This window comes from Urocitellus parryii, chromosome 9 (genome assembly GCF_045843805.1).
Source record: "Urocitellus parryii isolate mUroPar1 chromosome 9, mUroPar1.hap1, whole genome shotgun sequence".
Classification (NCBI taxonomy): domain Eukaryota; kingdom Metazoa; phylum Chordata; class Mammalia; order Rodentia; family Sciuridae; genus Urocitellus; species Urocitellus parryii.
Window position 1 is genome coordinate 96,026,167 of NC_135539.1, and position 14,965 is coordinate 96,041,131.

At 35.1% G+C, this 14,965-nt stretch overlaps 1 protein-coding gene across 1 annotated transcript in view; it reads left to right on the top strand.

Moving 5' to 3' along the window:
• Nvl (nuclear VCP like) overlaps positions 1-14,965 on the top strand; it is a 113,293-nt gene that overhangs the window by 49,241 nt on the left and 49,087 nt on the right. Inside the window, exons 14-18 of the mRNA XM_026407153.2 lie at positions 436-654; positions 1,925-2,029; positions 5,526-5,588; positions 7,743-7,862; positions 13,189-13,288. Coding sequence (XP_026262938.2) covers positions 436-654; positions 1,925-2,029; positions 5,526-5,588; positions 7,743-7,862; positions 13,189-13,288 — 607 coding nt within the window. The remainder of the gene's footprint in view (positions 1-435; positions 655-1,924; positions 2,030-5,525; positions 5,589-7,742; positions 7,863-13,188; positions 13,289-14,965) is intronic.

Sequence of the window (14,965 nt, forward strand, 5' to 3'; positions counted from 1 at the left end):
ACTAGGAAAATAGTCTGCTCTATATTTAGTTGATAAAACATCAGGGAACTATATAATGAAATTATACTGTCACCAGAGTAAATAACTTTGCTTTAATTTCATCAAAATTTAGTTGCTTCATGAATATTTATAAATGAAATGGGAAATATCATGATTGGTGAAATGGATATTTGCCAACTGCTTGTGATTGCTATATCTAACCCTAGTATAGTACATGGAAGTTATTCTTATATTTGATTATAGTTGATTTACCTTTACTTGATCTGTTTAGAATAAATGAACATGTCTCTGTCAAAGTGAGAAAGTTATTTATGACTTTCTTACAGAATATTGGAGTAATAATTTTTAAAAGTATAATTTGTAACTTTTTAACAAACTGTGACAAAACCTTATAACATATTCCCTCCACCCCCCACCCCTGTTGTTCCTTTTAAGGATGAATTGCAAAGGCTTCTGGGGTTATTAAGAGACCAAGATCCCCTTTCAAAGGAGCAAATGCAAGGACTGTGCATTGAATTGAATGATTTCATTGTGGCTCTAGCTTCAGTCCAACCCTCTGCCAAAAGAGAAGGCTTTGTCACTGTCCCAAATGTGACATGGGCAGATATTGGTGCCCTAGAAGATATTAGAGAAGAGCTCACGATGGCAATATTGGTAGGTATATCAGCTGCTAAATGCTATTGGTATGTTTGATAAGTTGAGGGAAATAAAGCTACATGCATGTTAACCAGGTTGTATGTCTGAAGTGACTTGGATTATATGTTCTCTTTCTTTTTTCCTACTTTTCCAATGAGTTTTATTATTAGTTAAATTCTGATTCATGGTCCCAGGGTAGGGATCACCATGAACACCTTTACCACCTGTAAAGGTAAGAGGATAGGGGCAGTGGGATGGAGCCAGTTCATATTTTCCCAGGAAACAACTTTGTGTCTGGCAGTTATCTCAGGTTGAGACCCCAGGAGGGCAGAGGGACTTGCACAAGTTTTGGTACCACTCATACAGAAATCATGTTATCACTCCCTTATCACGGCAGTAGAAATTCAGGTAGTTCTGCCAGCAGTTCCTGGTGAGGTTCTGTGCGGGGAAGTGGCTGTCACAAGGGGTATTCATTTTCTGTGTTTTCTGAGTATTGGGATTGAACCCAATAGTATTCTATTTGTGAGCTACATCCTCAACCCTTTTTATGAGAGAAATCTTGCTAAGCTGTTGAGACTGACCTCAAACTTATGCTCTTCTGGCCTTAGCCTCCTCTGAGTACCTGGGATTACATGTGTGTACCACTGTGCCTAGGTCAGGGGCATTTACAAACTAGAATATAGATTTCTAACACATTGGTTAAAACAAAAAAAAGTTAGTATTTTGTATAATTTTAAAACAATAATAAAAAGACACATGAACCAATAGGAAAATGAATATACATTTCATAGAAGAGGAAAAAACAGTGACTGGTAACATAAAAAGATGTCAAGTTTATGCGTAAAAAGGCGCATTCTTGATGTCTTCTGCCATGGTGCTCTGCCCTTGGCACACTCTAGACGGGCGCTCTACTACTAATTTATATCCCCAGGACTTTTTCTTTTTAATTTGAGATAGGATCTCACTAATTTGCCCAGGCTAGCCTTGAGCTTAAGATCCTTCTGTGTTGGCCTTCTGAGTAGCTATGATTATAGGCGTGAGCCAGTTGAAATATTGTATCTTTATTTATAAAATATTCTTAGAATGTAACACTTAAGTGAAAATTTCTCAAGAGTAATAACTTTTCTGTTTATCATAATGAAACTCATGTTTGAAACAGTTAAGCCAGATATTGCTCTTATCTTCAGGCCTCATAGTCATTGTTGAAGAAAATACATGTCTGGAGGTGAATTTGAACATGTAGTATTAAAGGGAAAGCTGTCATGGGTCTCTTCATTACTCTTTCCAGGCACCAGTACGTAACCCAGACCAGTTCAAAGCTCTTGGATTGGTGACTCCAGCAGGAGTCCTTCTTGCTGGTCCTCCTGGCTGTGGGAAAACTCTGCTGGCAAAGGTATGGTATGAATTTAACTTTAAATGTTACCATGAGATAAATCTTTTGCATAATTTCTGTTAGAAATTCATTTTAGCAAAGATGGTAACTTTTCTCAGGGAAGTTTTACAAAAGTTAAATCTATGAAAAATGTTGGGGGCTGGGGATGTGGCTCAAGTGGTAGCGTGCTTGCCTAGCATGCATGAGGCACTAGATTCGATTCTCAGCACCACATAAAAATAAAATAAAGATATTGTGTCCACCTAAAACTAAAATATAAATATTTTTTTAAAAAAGAAAGAAAATGTTTAAATCAATTATAACCTCACCAGTTTTCACACATCATTTATCATATTTCTGTGTATAATATTCTAGTATTTTGCAGGGGGATATTGGGTATACTATATCCTTATCATTTATTTTGAGACTGTCTCACCATGTTGTCTAGGCTAGCCTCTAACTTGCAATCCTCCTGTTCAGCCTCCCCAATGGCAGAATTATAGGTGTGTGCCATTGTACCTCATCTATTCTAGCTTTTTAGTAAGTATTTTTACATAACTGTAGTTTATAGCCAACCTTGTTTTCTACTATGGTGTAGGTAAGTATTTTACTATAATCCTGTATGTATCTTATAAGTTATTTTTAAAATTTTTATTCATAGAAGGAAATATAAATAAATAAACGGGAAAAGCATTGTTTATAGTTCTTCCACTAATACCTACTACCAACTACTGTTTCCTTTTGGTGTCAGTCCTTCCACATATTTTTTTATACATACATATCTAAAGAGTGTATAAAAGATAATATATATTGTTTTTTACAAATAGAAGTTTTTTAGATATGCTTTTCTCATTTAGCAATATTTTCTGAATATCTTCCCATGTCAATATAGTTACACATCATTATTATTATTATTTTTGTTGGTACCAGGGATTGAATCCAGGGGTGCTTAATCACTGAGCCATGTCCCCAGCCCTTTTTAATATTTTATTTAGAGACAGAGTCTTGCTGAGTTGCTTAGGGCCTCACTAATTTGCTGAGGCTGGCTTTGAATTTGCAATCCTCCTGCCTTACCCACCCAAGCCACTGGGAGTATAGGTATGTGCCACCAAGCCTGTTCTACATTTTTAGTGCTTGGATAGTCTTAACAATAAAATGATACAGTTTTCCAAAGCATCAGCATGTGTAAGTAAGTAAATAGCATAAAATAAAGACATGCAATTGCTGGAGCCAGCACCCTGGAAATTAATGAGTGATGAAAGGGAAATAGAAAAGAGAATAAATAGTACGAACCATTTAGTTGTCTGGAGATATATAACATGGAAGCAAAGACCTGCTGACACCATAGTGCAGAATTCATCATAGTGAAAAACATTTTTGTTTACTATATTTCATTTAGAACAGATTTCCATCAATATCAGGAACTATTTGGGGTTTCAATGGTTTTAACCCGAGTTAGCTGACATATAGATGTTGAAAACCTACTATGCATGAGTTGCTAGATGTGTATCCTGTTTTACTTATAGTTTTGAGCAAGAGGAAAGTTATGAAACTGGCAGAAGACAAGAGAAGGATTGAGAGATGTAGATAATCCATGTATTGAACAGCGTTTGTATAGCAAAGCATTCATGCCTGTCATTGGTTCACCAGGAATCTGTTAATCCTGTTCTTTGTCAGAAATTGTTTGAGGTACTAGGGATAAACTAGTTAAGATGACTTTTCTAATGAAATTTGCTGTCTACTTGGAAGAGAATAACAGTAAACAAGTAGAACAATAAAATTTTAGGTTCACTAAGTTATTATGGAAATAGTGTTGTGATATAATGATTGGTAGCTACTTTAGATAATGGTGTTCAATAAATGGTGACATTTAACAGCGTGAAAGAACCAGCATAAAGAGGCAGGCAAAGTAGGGGAATAATTTTTCAGATAGAAGGAAGAACAGTTATAGAAGCCGTAAGATGGTTAAGGACTTGGTGAGTTTGAGAAACAGGGAAGGAATAAGTAGTTAGACTAAGGAGATGTCATGTCCCAAGATGCAAGCTCAGGAGCCATGGTAAATATTTCAAATTGTAATTGAAGATGAATGGGGCATGTAGTAAAATAATATGGTCTTATTTGCATTTTTACTAGAGCACTCTTTTTTTCTTTTCTTTTCTTTTTTTTTTTTTTGTACCAGGAATTAAACCCAGGGGCACTGAGCCACATCTCCAGCTCTTTTTTATATTTTATTTAGAGATAGAGTCTCACTGAGTTGCTTAGGGTCTTGCTGAGTTGCTGAGGCTGACTTTGAACTCAGGATCTTCCTGCCCCAGTCTCGTGAGCTGTTGGGATTACAGGCATGCACCATCAAGCCCAGCTCTTTACCAGAGTACTCTTAACTGCTGTGTAGTAAATAGATTGGAGGAAAGCAAGAATGAAAGAAAACCAGTTAAGGGTTTTCTAATCTGTTCCAGCAAGAAAGGATGGTGGGTGGTCTAGATGAGGGTGGTGATGTAGAGATGTAGAAAATGTATCAGACCCACGTATATTTTAGCATTATGGCTAATAGAACTAACAGATAGTTGGGGTAACATGACAAGCAAGACATGAGCCCAGGGGAATACCAAGGGTTTGGCCCAAAAATTGTATTTACTAAGATGAGGTATAAGAGTTTGCAGGTGAGTTTTGGAGGAAATTGGGAGAGAAAAAACCAGGATTTCTATTGTGTAAATGATAGGTTTGAATACTTGTGTGATTCGAGTAGAGATGCTGAATATGTTTAATATAGATCTGGAGCTCAGATTTTAGATTCCAGGATCTAGGAATAGAAAAGAACTGTTTCGTGGTCATTTTGAAGTTGCAGTGAGTGATTTATTCCAGTTTTATTTATTCTTAGATTCTTCTACACATATGTGTTTCTCAGTAAAGACTGATTCTAAGGGTTTTGTTTTGTTTTGTTTTGTTTGTTTGTTTTTAATCATGATACAGGGGATTGAACTCAGGGATGTACCACTGTGCTATGCCCCCAACTCTTTTATTTTTATTTTGAGACAGCGTCTTGCCAAGTTGCCGAGTCTGACATAGAGCTTGTGGTGTTACTTTCTCAGTCCCTTGAGTAGCTGGGATCATACTGAGGTTTTTCTATATTTTGGTTTGTAGATTCATGGGTGATTGCTTTCATTGCACAAGGCATTTCTTAAGTGCAAAGCTTGAGATCTCACTGACATTCTAAGCTAGGACTCTAAATACTTTTATTTACAGTGTCGTAAAGCATGTTTATACAAACAATATATACATAAATATTTTTGTTATTCCCATTTGATTTATAGTTGTCTTAGCACTTCTTAGAAAGTTGTAGGCTAATATTTACTTTCTTTGGTTTTCCTTTTGTATTTTTCCTTTTCCCATTTTTTCTCTTTTCCTTCTGATGAGAAATAAGCAACTATAAAAAGGAAGAAATACAGTTAAAGCCAAATTATTATTACTCTTTTGAGTTTTTGTCTTTTTGGTGATGTCTTTTTGTTTCCTCTTCTAGGCTGTGGCAAATGAGTCTGGACTGAATTTTATATCAGTCAAAGGCCCTGAATTACTAAATATGGTAAGTCATTGGCATTAGCCATTATTTTAATTGGGAAGATTACAGTATGAAACCCCCTCAGATCTTAATCACTGCTATAGGAATGAGATGATTTAGCTTTCCTCACTACTAGGAGTGTATAAATGCTTTTTTTTTTAATGATTTTTTTTTTAAAAATCTTTATTTTATTTATTCTTTATGTGGTACTAAAACTCGAACCCAATGCCTTGCATGTGCTAGGTGAGTACCCTACCACTGAGCCACAACCCCAACCCATAAATGCTTTCTTGATTGAATCTGATAACCTCTCTGACCCTGAATCCTCATACCTACAGAGAGAAATAATTTATTAGTTATTGACATTTATGTGTTTACCTAGCACCAAGTATTTGTCATATGCTTCACATTTATCATTCTTGAAAAATCCTGTGAGATGAATTATTCTTTGTTCTGAATAAGGAAACCTCGGTATGCTGATGCAATGTATCTTGCCAAAGGGTGGCAGCTAGGAAGGACGATAGTAGAACTGAGATTTGAACCCAGGTTGTCTGGTTCCTGATATGCTTCCCTATCCTGTTCTTGTGTGACTCAAATAAGTTAAGTATTAGTAAATAAAAGTACTTCAGGGAAAGAAGTCACTAAAGTGACATCTTCTTTCTACATTTAAGCAGTTTATGCCTCAAATTTAAGAGACTTTGAATTTGCTATTTCTAGTCCATTCCTATATAAGTATAAAACTCTCATTCAATGTTTGTAATATATACAGACAAAGAAGAAATTAATGGTATTTGACTTATAGGCTGCTGTTGCTTTTTTTTTTTTTTTTTAATAATGATCCTGGGGACTGAACCCAAGTACTCTACCACTGAGGTACCTCGTAGCCCTATGAGAACAAGTTCTTTATTTTCCTCTTACTTTTTTATTTGTTCTTTTTAGTTATACATAACGTAGAGTGTATTTTGACATATCATACATAGATTGGAGTATAACTTCCCATTCTTATGGTTGTACAAGAACAAGTTCTTATGTCTAACTAAAAACTGAAATCATATACTTACGTATAACTTGTATATTAATTAGTCTAAATATTATTGCTATTTGTGAATTGCTCTATGTCTTTTTTTTTTTTTTTAAGAGAGAGAATTTTAATATTTATTTTTTAGTTTTTTCGGCGGACACAACATCTTTGTTTGTATGTGGTGCTGAGGATGGAACCCCGGCCGCACGCATGCCAGGCGAGTGCGCTACTGCTTGAGCCATATCCCCAGCCTTATTTCTTTATCTTTATATTTTGATTTAGTTTTAACATACACTAAGACGTTGTGAAACCTGTGAGAAGCCTAGCTGATTCACTGACTCCTCTGTTGCTATAGGACATCTTTTCCCCTTTTTTAGCAAGATGTATAGAAATAAGAATAGAGGGCTGGGGATGTGGCTCAAGTAGTAGCGCGCTCGCCTGGCATGCGTGCGGCCCGGGTTCGATCCTCAGCACCACATACAAAAAAAAAAAAGATGTGTGTCCGCTGAAAACTAAAGAATAAATATTAAAATTCTCTCTCTCTCTGACTTAAAAAAAAAAAAAAAGAATAGAGGGCTGGGGTCGTGGCTCAGTGGTAGAGTGCTCGCCTTGCACATGCGAGTCCCTGGGTTCGATCTTCAGCACCACATAAAAATAAATAAATAAAGATATTGTGTCCAACTAAGATATATATATATATATATATATATATATATATATATATATATATTTTTTTTTTTTAAAGAATAGAACAGTCATTGACTTGGGTATTTAAAATCCTGTTGAATTAATGAAAATTATTGCTGGGTATTTTATATGCGCAAAGCATAGGAAATCACTTCTAAAGTTCAGTAGAATACAAAGGATTTTTTGAGCTAGAGAAAACCTTGCATCCTACCTAGTCTTCATTTTATGAATGAGGAAATTCCTAATAAACTTAAATAACAGTTAATTTTAGTAAGAAGTTGAACTTTATGAATTTGGTTATTTTTATAGGTCAACAGTGGTTTAATATCAACATTTACATATGTTTAGTCTAATAATTTTTTTGAACAATTTTTTTGGAGCAGTGTCATTTGTAACTACTTTTACTATCATTTGGCCCAAACCCCAAGTTGAACAGTGCTGCATTTTATTTTCTTTTTGTGTATGTTTAGTATGTTGGTGAAAGTGAACGTGCTGTACGACAGGTTTTTCAGCGTGCTAAGAACTCAGCACCCTGTGTGATATTCTTTGATGAAGTAGATGCTTTATGTCCTCGAAGATCAGACCAAGAGGTAAGTATCATAGATTGTTGGTTTGCAGATTTTTTCTTTTACATACCATAAATATTTTTTAGTTTCCAAGTCAGGTACTTTTTATGAAGTCATTACTTCGGAACATTACAATTCTTTAAATGAAGAAACGTAGTAATTTGAAATCAGAGCTTAGAGATAACAGTTATATTCCATAATAATTTTTTTCCCTATGATGTATATTCTTTTGGTTGCACAGTGTATAGTAATCCCAATTCACACAAATGAGTAGTTGGGAATGGAAGTGATAGTAGCCTTGGATACTTTGCCTTGAATCTTGTAATTATGGTACTCTTCAGTTATATTGGTTCTTGAGACAACATATAATTTAAGACGTCATACACTTAAAATAGTGTCTCATTATTAATTTTTTTTAAAGAAAAGGCAATAGTTCTTTTATTTTTTTTTAGAGAAAGAGAGAATTTTTTTTTAATATTTATTTTTTAGTTTTTTTGGCGGACACAACATCTTTGTTTATATGTGGTGCTGAGGATCGAACCTGGGCTGCACGCATGCCAGGCTAGCGCGCTACCGCTTGAGGCACATCCCCAGCCCCCTCATTATTAATTTTTAAGACCGAACACCATTACCATCTGGGGAAGATAAGTGACCTGCATTGAATACTACTTGTGTAAACCACACTGAATCACAGTTCTTACACACTTCGCTACAGAGAGTAGAGGAAACACTTGTTATCAGGAGTACTATAATTTAAGAATTTGAAGCTTAGTAAAACATAGAATAAGAATATATAACCTTTTGAAACATAGCAAACAACTATTAATAAGTACATTTATTTCATGATCACTGAGGAGGTGACTGCCCTTCTAAAACCTGGGACATCTTTGTGATTTAATTTCAAATAGTTATTCTGTGTGTTCTTAGATTGTGAAACATTAAATACCTCATTTCACTAAAAATCTTCAAAAGCATTCAAAAGTTGGAAAAACAAAAGTTGACTAATATGATTTTGACTCATGTAACAATTTTGTCTCCTCATTCAATAATCATCAGTACCATAACAGGTCATCTTATAGTTTTTTCATGGTTCCCTGTTATATGTCCAGCTGGTTAGGGCTTGACTTGCTCTGGATTTTGCTCCTGTTTATTCTTTGCTCTTTTAGTGTAAATAAATATTTCATTTGTCCATTGCTTTTCAATGGTTTGCAGCTGTTACCAGCTGGTAAATCTAAATTTGGAAAGGTTTATTGGCAATTACTATTCTCAAAAGAGTTCTGTAGCCACATAAAGTGTAAATTAGGATTTCTAATTTCTAGGTTATCTCTTGGATATCTGCTGTCATACATTTCTATACTCTGATGTATATGGTTGCTTTTTCAACATTTCCCCCTGAAGGGATTCTAAAAACATTTCAAGTTTGAATGTATTCCTTTTTAATTTTATTAATTATACATGAATACATACTTGTAACAACCTTGTCGGGAGAGTAAAAGTCAGATAGATGCCAGTGGTGCATGCCTGTAATCTCAGCAACTCAAGGGGCTAAGGCATGAGGAGGGCAAGTTTGAGGCCAGCTTAATAATTTAGCAAGACCCTAAACAACTTAGCAAGACCCTGTCTCAAAATAAAATAAAATGGGCTGGAGAGGTAGCTCCATGGTAAAGTGCCCCATGGTTTGATCCCCATTACCAAAAACAGAAGTGGGGAGCAGGGAAGAAGTCCTTTCTTTCTGTTCTCCTTATTGCTTTTCTTGGAGGTTGCTTCTGCTAATTATTCAGTGTTAAGGATAAACATATCCTTAACTAGAACCTTTTCCATAAATTCACTTTTTGATTATTTTCCTATGTACTTAATAACTTTATTATAGAATATACTTAATTATTTTAGACATTTACATGGGTAGTTGTTTCTTTTATAGATAGAACTATTAAATGTTTGTATTATATATTTGTGTATACATGTATGAATATGTGTGATGGAGTTTGAGAAGTGTAAATCATGGTTGAAGATGTATATGAGTTAAATTTTAAAATATAACAAATATTTTGTCATCTTTCACAAAACTACAGTCACATATGCCAATCAACTGTTGCGTGAAAATAACCATTCCCCATACTTTTTTCAACAAAGGATCTTTATTTTTTGTCAGTTTTATTGGCAAAACACTAAACTTTAGTATGCATGTCCCTGATTACCAGGGAGGTTAATAATTTTCAATAAATTTGTATTTCATCTTCTATAAATTAATCTTATTATTATATCTTTTGACCCTTTTGCTATTGGAATTATTTTTTAGTTGTTGATGGAATTTTATTTATTTATTTTTACTTATTTATATGTGGTGCTGAGAATCGAACCCAGTACCTCACATACCTAGTGGTAGGCAAGTGCTCTACCATTGAGCTACTACTTCAGCCCTGGAATTTTTTTTTTTTTTTAATATTTATTTTTTAGTTTTCGGCGGACACAACATCTTTGTTTTTTTGTATGTGGTGCTGAGGATCAAACCCGGGCCGCACGCATGCCAGGCGAGCGCGCTACCGCTTGAGCCACATCCCCAACCCCAGCCCTGGAATTTTTAAAAGTTGATTTATTAGAGCTTTTTGTTTTGGTATTAAAGATTGAACCCAGTGGCAATTTACCACTGAGTTACATCTTCAGTTCTTTCTACTTTTTATTTTGAGATGGTCTTTGTAATTTACTTAGGGTCTCATTAAATTGCTGAAGCTGGGCTGACCTCAAACTTGTGATCTTCTTGCTGTAACCTCTTGTGTCGCTAGGATTATAGATATTTGCCACTGGTACCTGGCAATTTATTGGAGCTTTTTATGTATAATGGTGTTAGTCCTTTGTCCAGTTATGTGTACTGATAACCATAACCCAGTCTTTTCATTTATCTTAATTTTTTTCTATAGAATATAATAATTTTAATAAACTATCAACCATTTTTATATTGATTCTTTTTTAAGGGTTTTTTTTTTTTAGTTGTAGATGGACACAATACCTTTATTTTTAAAAAATTTATGTGGTGCTGAGGATAGAACTCAGTGCCTCACGAGTGCTAGACAAGTGCTCTACCACCGAGTTACAACCCCAGCCCATTGTATATTGATTCTGATATTTTTCTCTTGCTTAAGAAGAACAATGTTGGGAGGGAAGAAGAGAGGGAAAAGGAAAATACTAGGGAATGATACTTGCCAAGTTATATTGTGTGTACCTATGAATATGTAACAACAAATCTCACCATTATGTATAGTCATAATGCACCAATAAAAAAAATAGGGAAAATTTTTTAAAAAGGACAATGTTAGGTTTTATTCTTACCTAGTACCACTTAATATTTTTGAGTCTGGATTATGACTCTATTAATATTTTAATTATTATGTCACCAAGGAATGAATGAAAAGCAGGCTTACCAAATATTTCCTTCTAGAATAATCAGTGGTTAAACCAGCTACCACCTGTGTGCATAAGTTATATTGAAAAAAAGCAGTACTGACAAAATGAAACAGCACCATTTTTTCTCGTTTCCTCCATTGTACATGTTTTGTTGTTGTTGTTGTTGTTGTTATTGTTGTTTATTTGTTTCTATGTTTAGGTGATTTTTTCCCTTAACCTTTCTCTTGGATTATTGCCCTGAATCGCCTTACTGCTGTTTGCTTCAAGAAAAAGAGGAAAAAGCTTTAGTGCCCTATATGCTCCTCTCTGTATTGTGTTGAAAGATTTAGAACATGTGAGGTACTGGGGAATCTGGAGTTCAGAAGCTGAGTTTACTTTTGCCCAAATACATTTATTGTGCCTGTTAGATCTTTGAATAAGTTTTATCTCTCCCCTTATCTAGTGATGAGACTTTGGACAAATTCTCTAAGCTTCTGTTTCCTCATCTAGCCTGTGAATAATAACAAGACTGCTAGGGAGTCCACTGATTACAACCTGTTTTATACAGTGTTGCCATATATTGACTCCTGAGGAAGTGGTCATTGTTCTCTTTCTCTCTTAAAACTGAGGATTGAGCTATATCCCAGCCCTTTTTATTTTTCATTGTGAGACAGGGTCTCACTAAATTGCCCAAGCTGGCTCTGAAGTTGCCATCTTCCTGCTTTAGCTTCCCTAGTATCTGGGATTACAGCTGGTATTCCAGGTGAGCATAAACTACTGGGTCCAGTTAAGGAGAAAAAGTCTCAATATATTGCCCAGGCTGGCCCCAACTCTTGGTCTCAAGTGGTCTTCCTGCCTCAGCCCTGCCCCCAGCATAGCTGGGACTATAGGCACTTGCCACTGTGCACAGCCATTATTATATGTCAGCAAAAGCCTTCATTCAGATTAGCAAATGTATTATTTTGTACAGAAAAGTTGTTGTTCTTTCTTTGTATTGAGGGCCAATGAAACTATTCTTTCTTTTTTAAAGTTGAAAACTAACTTTACTTACAGCTACACTTTTATTGGTATAGTCTTTGGATAGAAAGCATGGCTTTTGTATTAGTAGAGATTTTGCAAACAATATCTGTATGGCAGGAATGATCTCTGGAATTGTATCAGCTGTATGATTTACATCTCAGAAGTTAGGATGTTCTAGGATTTCCCACCATCCATTGTTCTCCCACCATCCTATCTCCATGCAGAAAATGGTCTGTCCTCCCTAGAGACAGAGAAAAGGCACAGGAAAATAGAAATAATTTTATGATGAAGTCTTATGAATCTTCTTCTATAAGCTTCCCAACAAAGTTATTCTTTTATATTATGAGAGTTCATATTTCAGTTACCACAATGTTTAAATGGTTGGTTGGCTATTTAAATTTTTTTTCCTTCTATTTGTATATTTCTGTGCTCTTTGCAGTGAGAATTTTGAGGGTTATGAAAAGAGATATGCTTAGAAATACATCTAAGAACAATTCTGTCTTATGCTGCTGATAAACCCCAAAATATACATTCCTTGGTTTGAGGCTAGAAGTACTACAGTGATAGCTCGTGTTATTTCCAAGGTCATAAAGCCTTGGCCTCTCTGATGGGATTCAGTGTGAGAGTGTCAATAGTAAGTAAATCACACTGTTCATCTTAGTTCTAAAACCAGTGTTTTATTCCATGAGGAAACAATAGAGGCATTTTCAATAAGATCAGGAACACAGCCAAATGTCCACAATCTCTGACATTATTCATCAGTGTATGAGAGGTGTGCCCTAGGGCAGGGTTTCAGAGATCTCAGTCTGTAGACAGCCAACTCCATTGCTCTGGGCCCCAGGTGAGGCAGAACATCATGACATAAGGGGTTTATTGTGTCATGAGGAAAGCAGCTCATGATATGATAATTAGGAAGCAGAGCAACTTTATTTATTTATTTATTTTTTAGACAGGTGCAAGTGTTCGGGTGGTGAATCAGCTGCTTACAGAGATGGATGGTCTGGAAGCACGTCAGCAGGTTTTTATTATGGCAGCCACTAATAGGCCAGGTAAGAAAGAAGAACATCACACAGATGAGTCTAAAAACTCACAGCATTTGTTTACAGTTTAGTTTATGTACATCTTAGTAAAGGAATATTTAAATTTTAGCAATTCCTTTTTGGTTCATAGGTTGAAATAAAACCTTAGAAAGCTTTTTTATAAGCTACAGTAAACCACAGTATTATTGCCTAGATTCTATGAGATTGTTTTTCTCTGTTAGTGCTCAGAAAGTTGTTTTGCTGGCAGAACACTTGGAATACACATTTTTTTTTAATTAGAGCTTTATAATTATACATAGTATTTGAGTTCATTTTGACAAAATACATGCAAGGAAGGAATTTGATTTTTTTTTTTTTTAGTGATTTTATTATTATTTTTTAAATACATGACAGCGGAATGCATTACAATTCTTACTACACATAAAGTACAGTTTTTCATATCTTTGTATAGAATATGTTCATGCCAATTCATGCCTTTATACACATACTTTTTTTTGCATTGCAATTCTTATTACACAAATACACCACAATTTTTCATATCTCTGTTTATATATAAAGTATGTTGACACCCAATTCAATTCTTTGTACATGTACTTTGGATAATGATGTCCATCACATTCCACCACCAGGAATTTGATTTTAATTCCCATCTGCCCCTTTGCATCCCTCCTCCCTCCCCCTAATCTCTCTCCTCTTCTCTATTAATATTTTATTTATTCATTCATTCATTCATTCATTTTTGGTGCCAGAGATTGAATCCAGGGGTGCTTAACCACTGAGCTATATCTCCAGTCCATTTTTTAGTTTTATTTTGAGACGGGGTCTCACTACGTTGCTAAGGGCCTCACTAAATTGCTGATGCTGGCTTTGAACTTGCAGTCCTTCTGCCTTAGCCTCTTGAGTCACTGGGGTTATAGGTGTGTGCCACCATGCCCAACTATTTATTTATTTTTTATTGATACTTTCTATTATATATAAACAGGTGAAATTCATTTTGGTACATTTATATATGTATATGACATGCTGTTGTTAAATTCATTCCATATTTCAATCCCTTTCCCTTCTTCCTCCCCACCTCTTGTTCTTCTACTCTACTGATCTGCCTTATATCTTTATGTATTCAGTCTTCTTCCCTGCAACATTTTCCCTCATTTTGCTGTAGCTTCCACACATGAGAGAAAACATTTGGCTTTTGATTTTCTCAGTTTGGCTTAATTCACTTAGAATGATTTTCTTCATCTCCATCCATTTACTAGCAAATACCATTATTTCATTCTTCTTTAGGGTTGAGTAAAACTCTGTTGTGTGTGTGTGTTTGTGTATGCACACAGCACATTTTCTTGAGCCATTCATCTATTGATGGGCATCTGGGTTTATCTCATAATTTGGTTATTGTGAATTGTGCTGCTGTAAATATTGAAGTGGCTTCATATGTATTATGTGATAATTTTAGTTCTTTTGGATAAATACCGAGGAGTGGGATAGCTGGGTTTCAGTCCTAGTTTTTTGAGGGATCGCCACACTGCTTGCCATAGTGGTTATACTAATTTGCAGACCTCTCAACAATTTATGAGTGTACTTTTTTTTCTTACTTCCTCTCCAGCATTTATTATTGTTTCTTGAAACACATTTTTTACCCCAAAAGCATTCTAAAAGTTTGTCCTGTGGTTTCTCTCAAGCTTATAG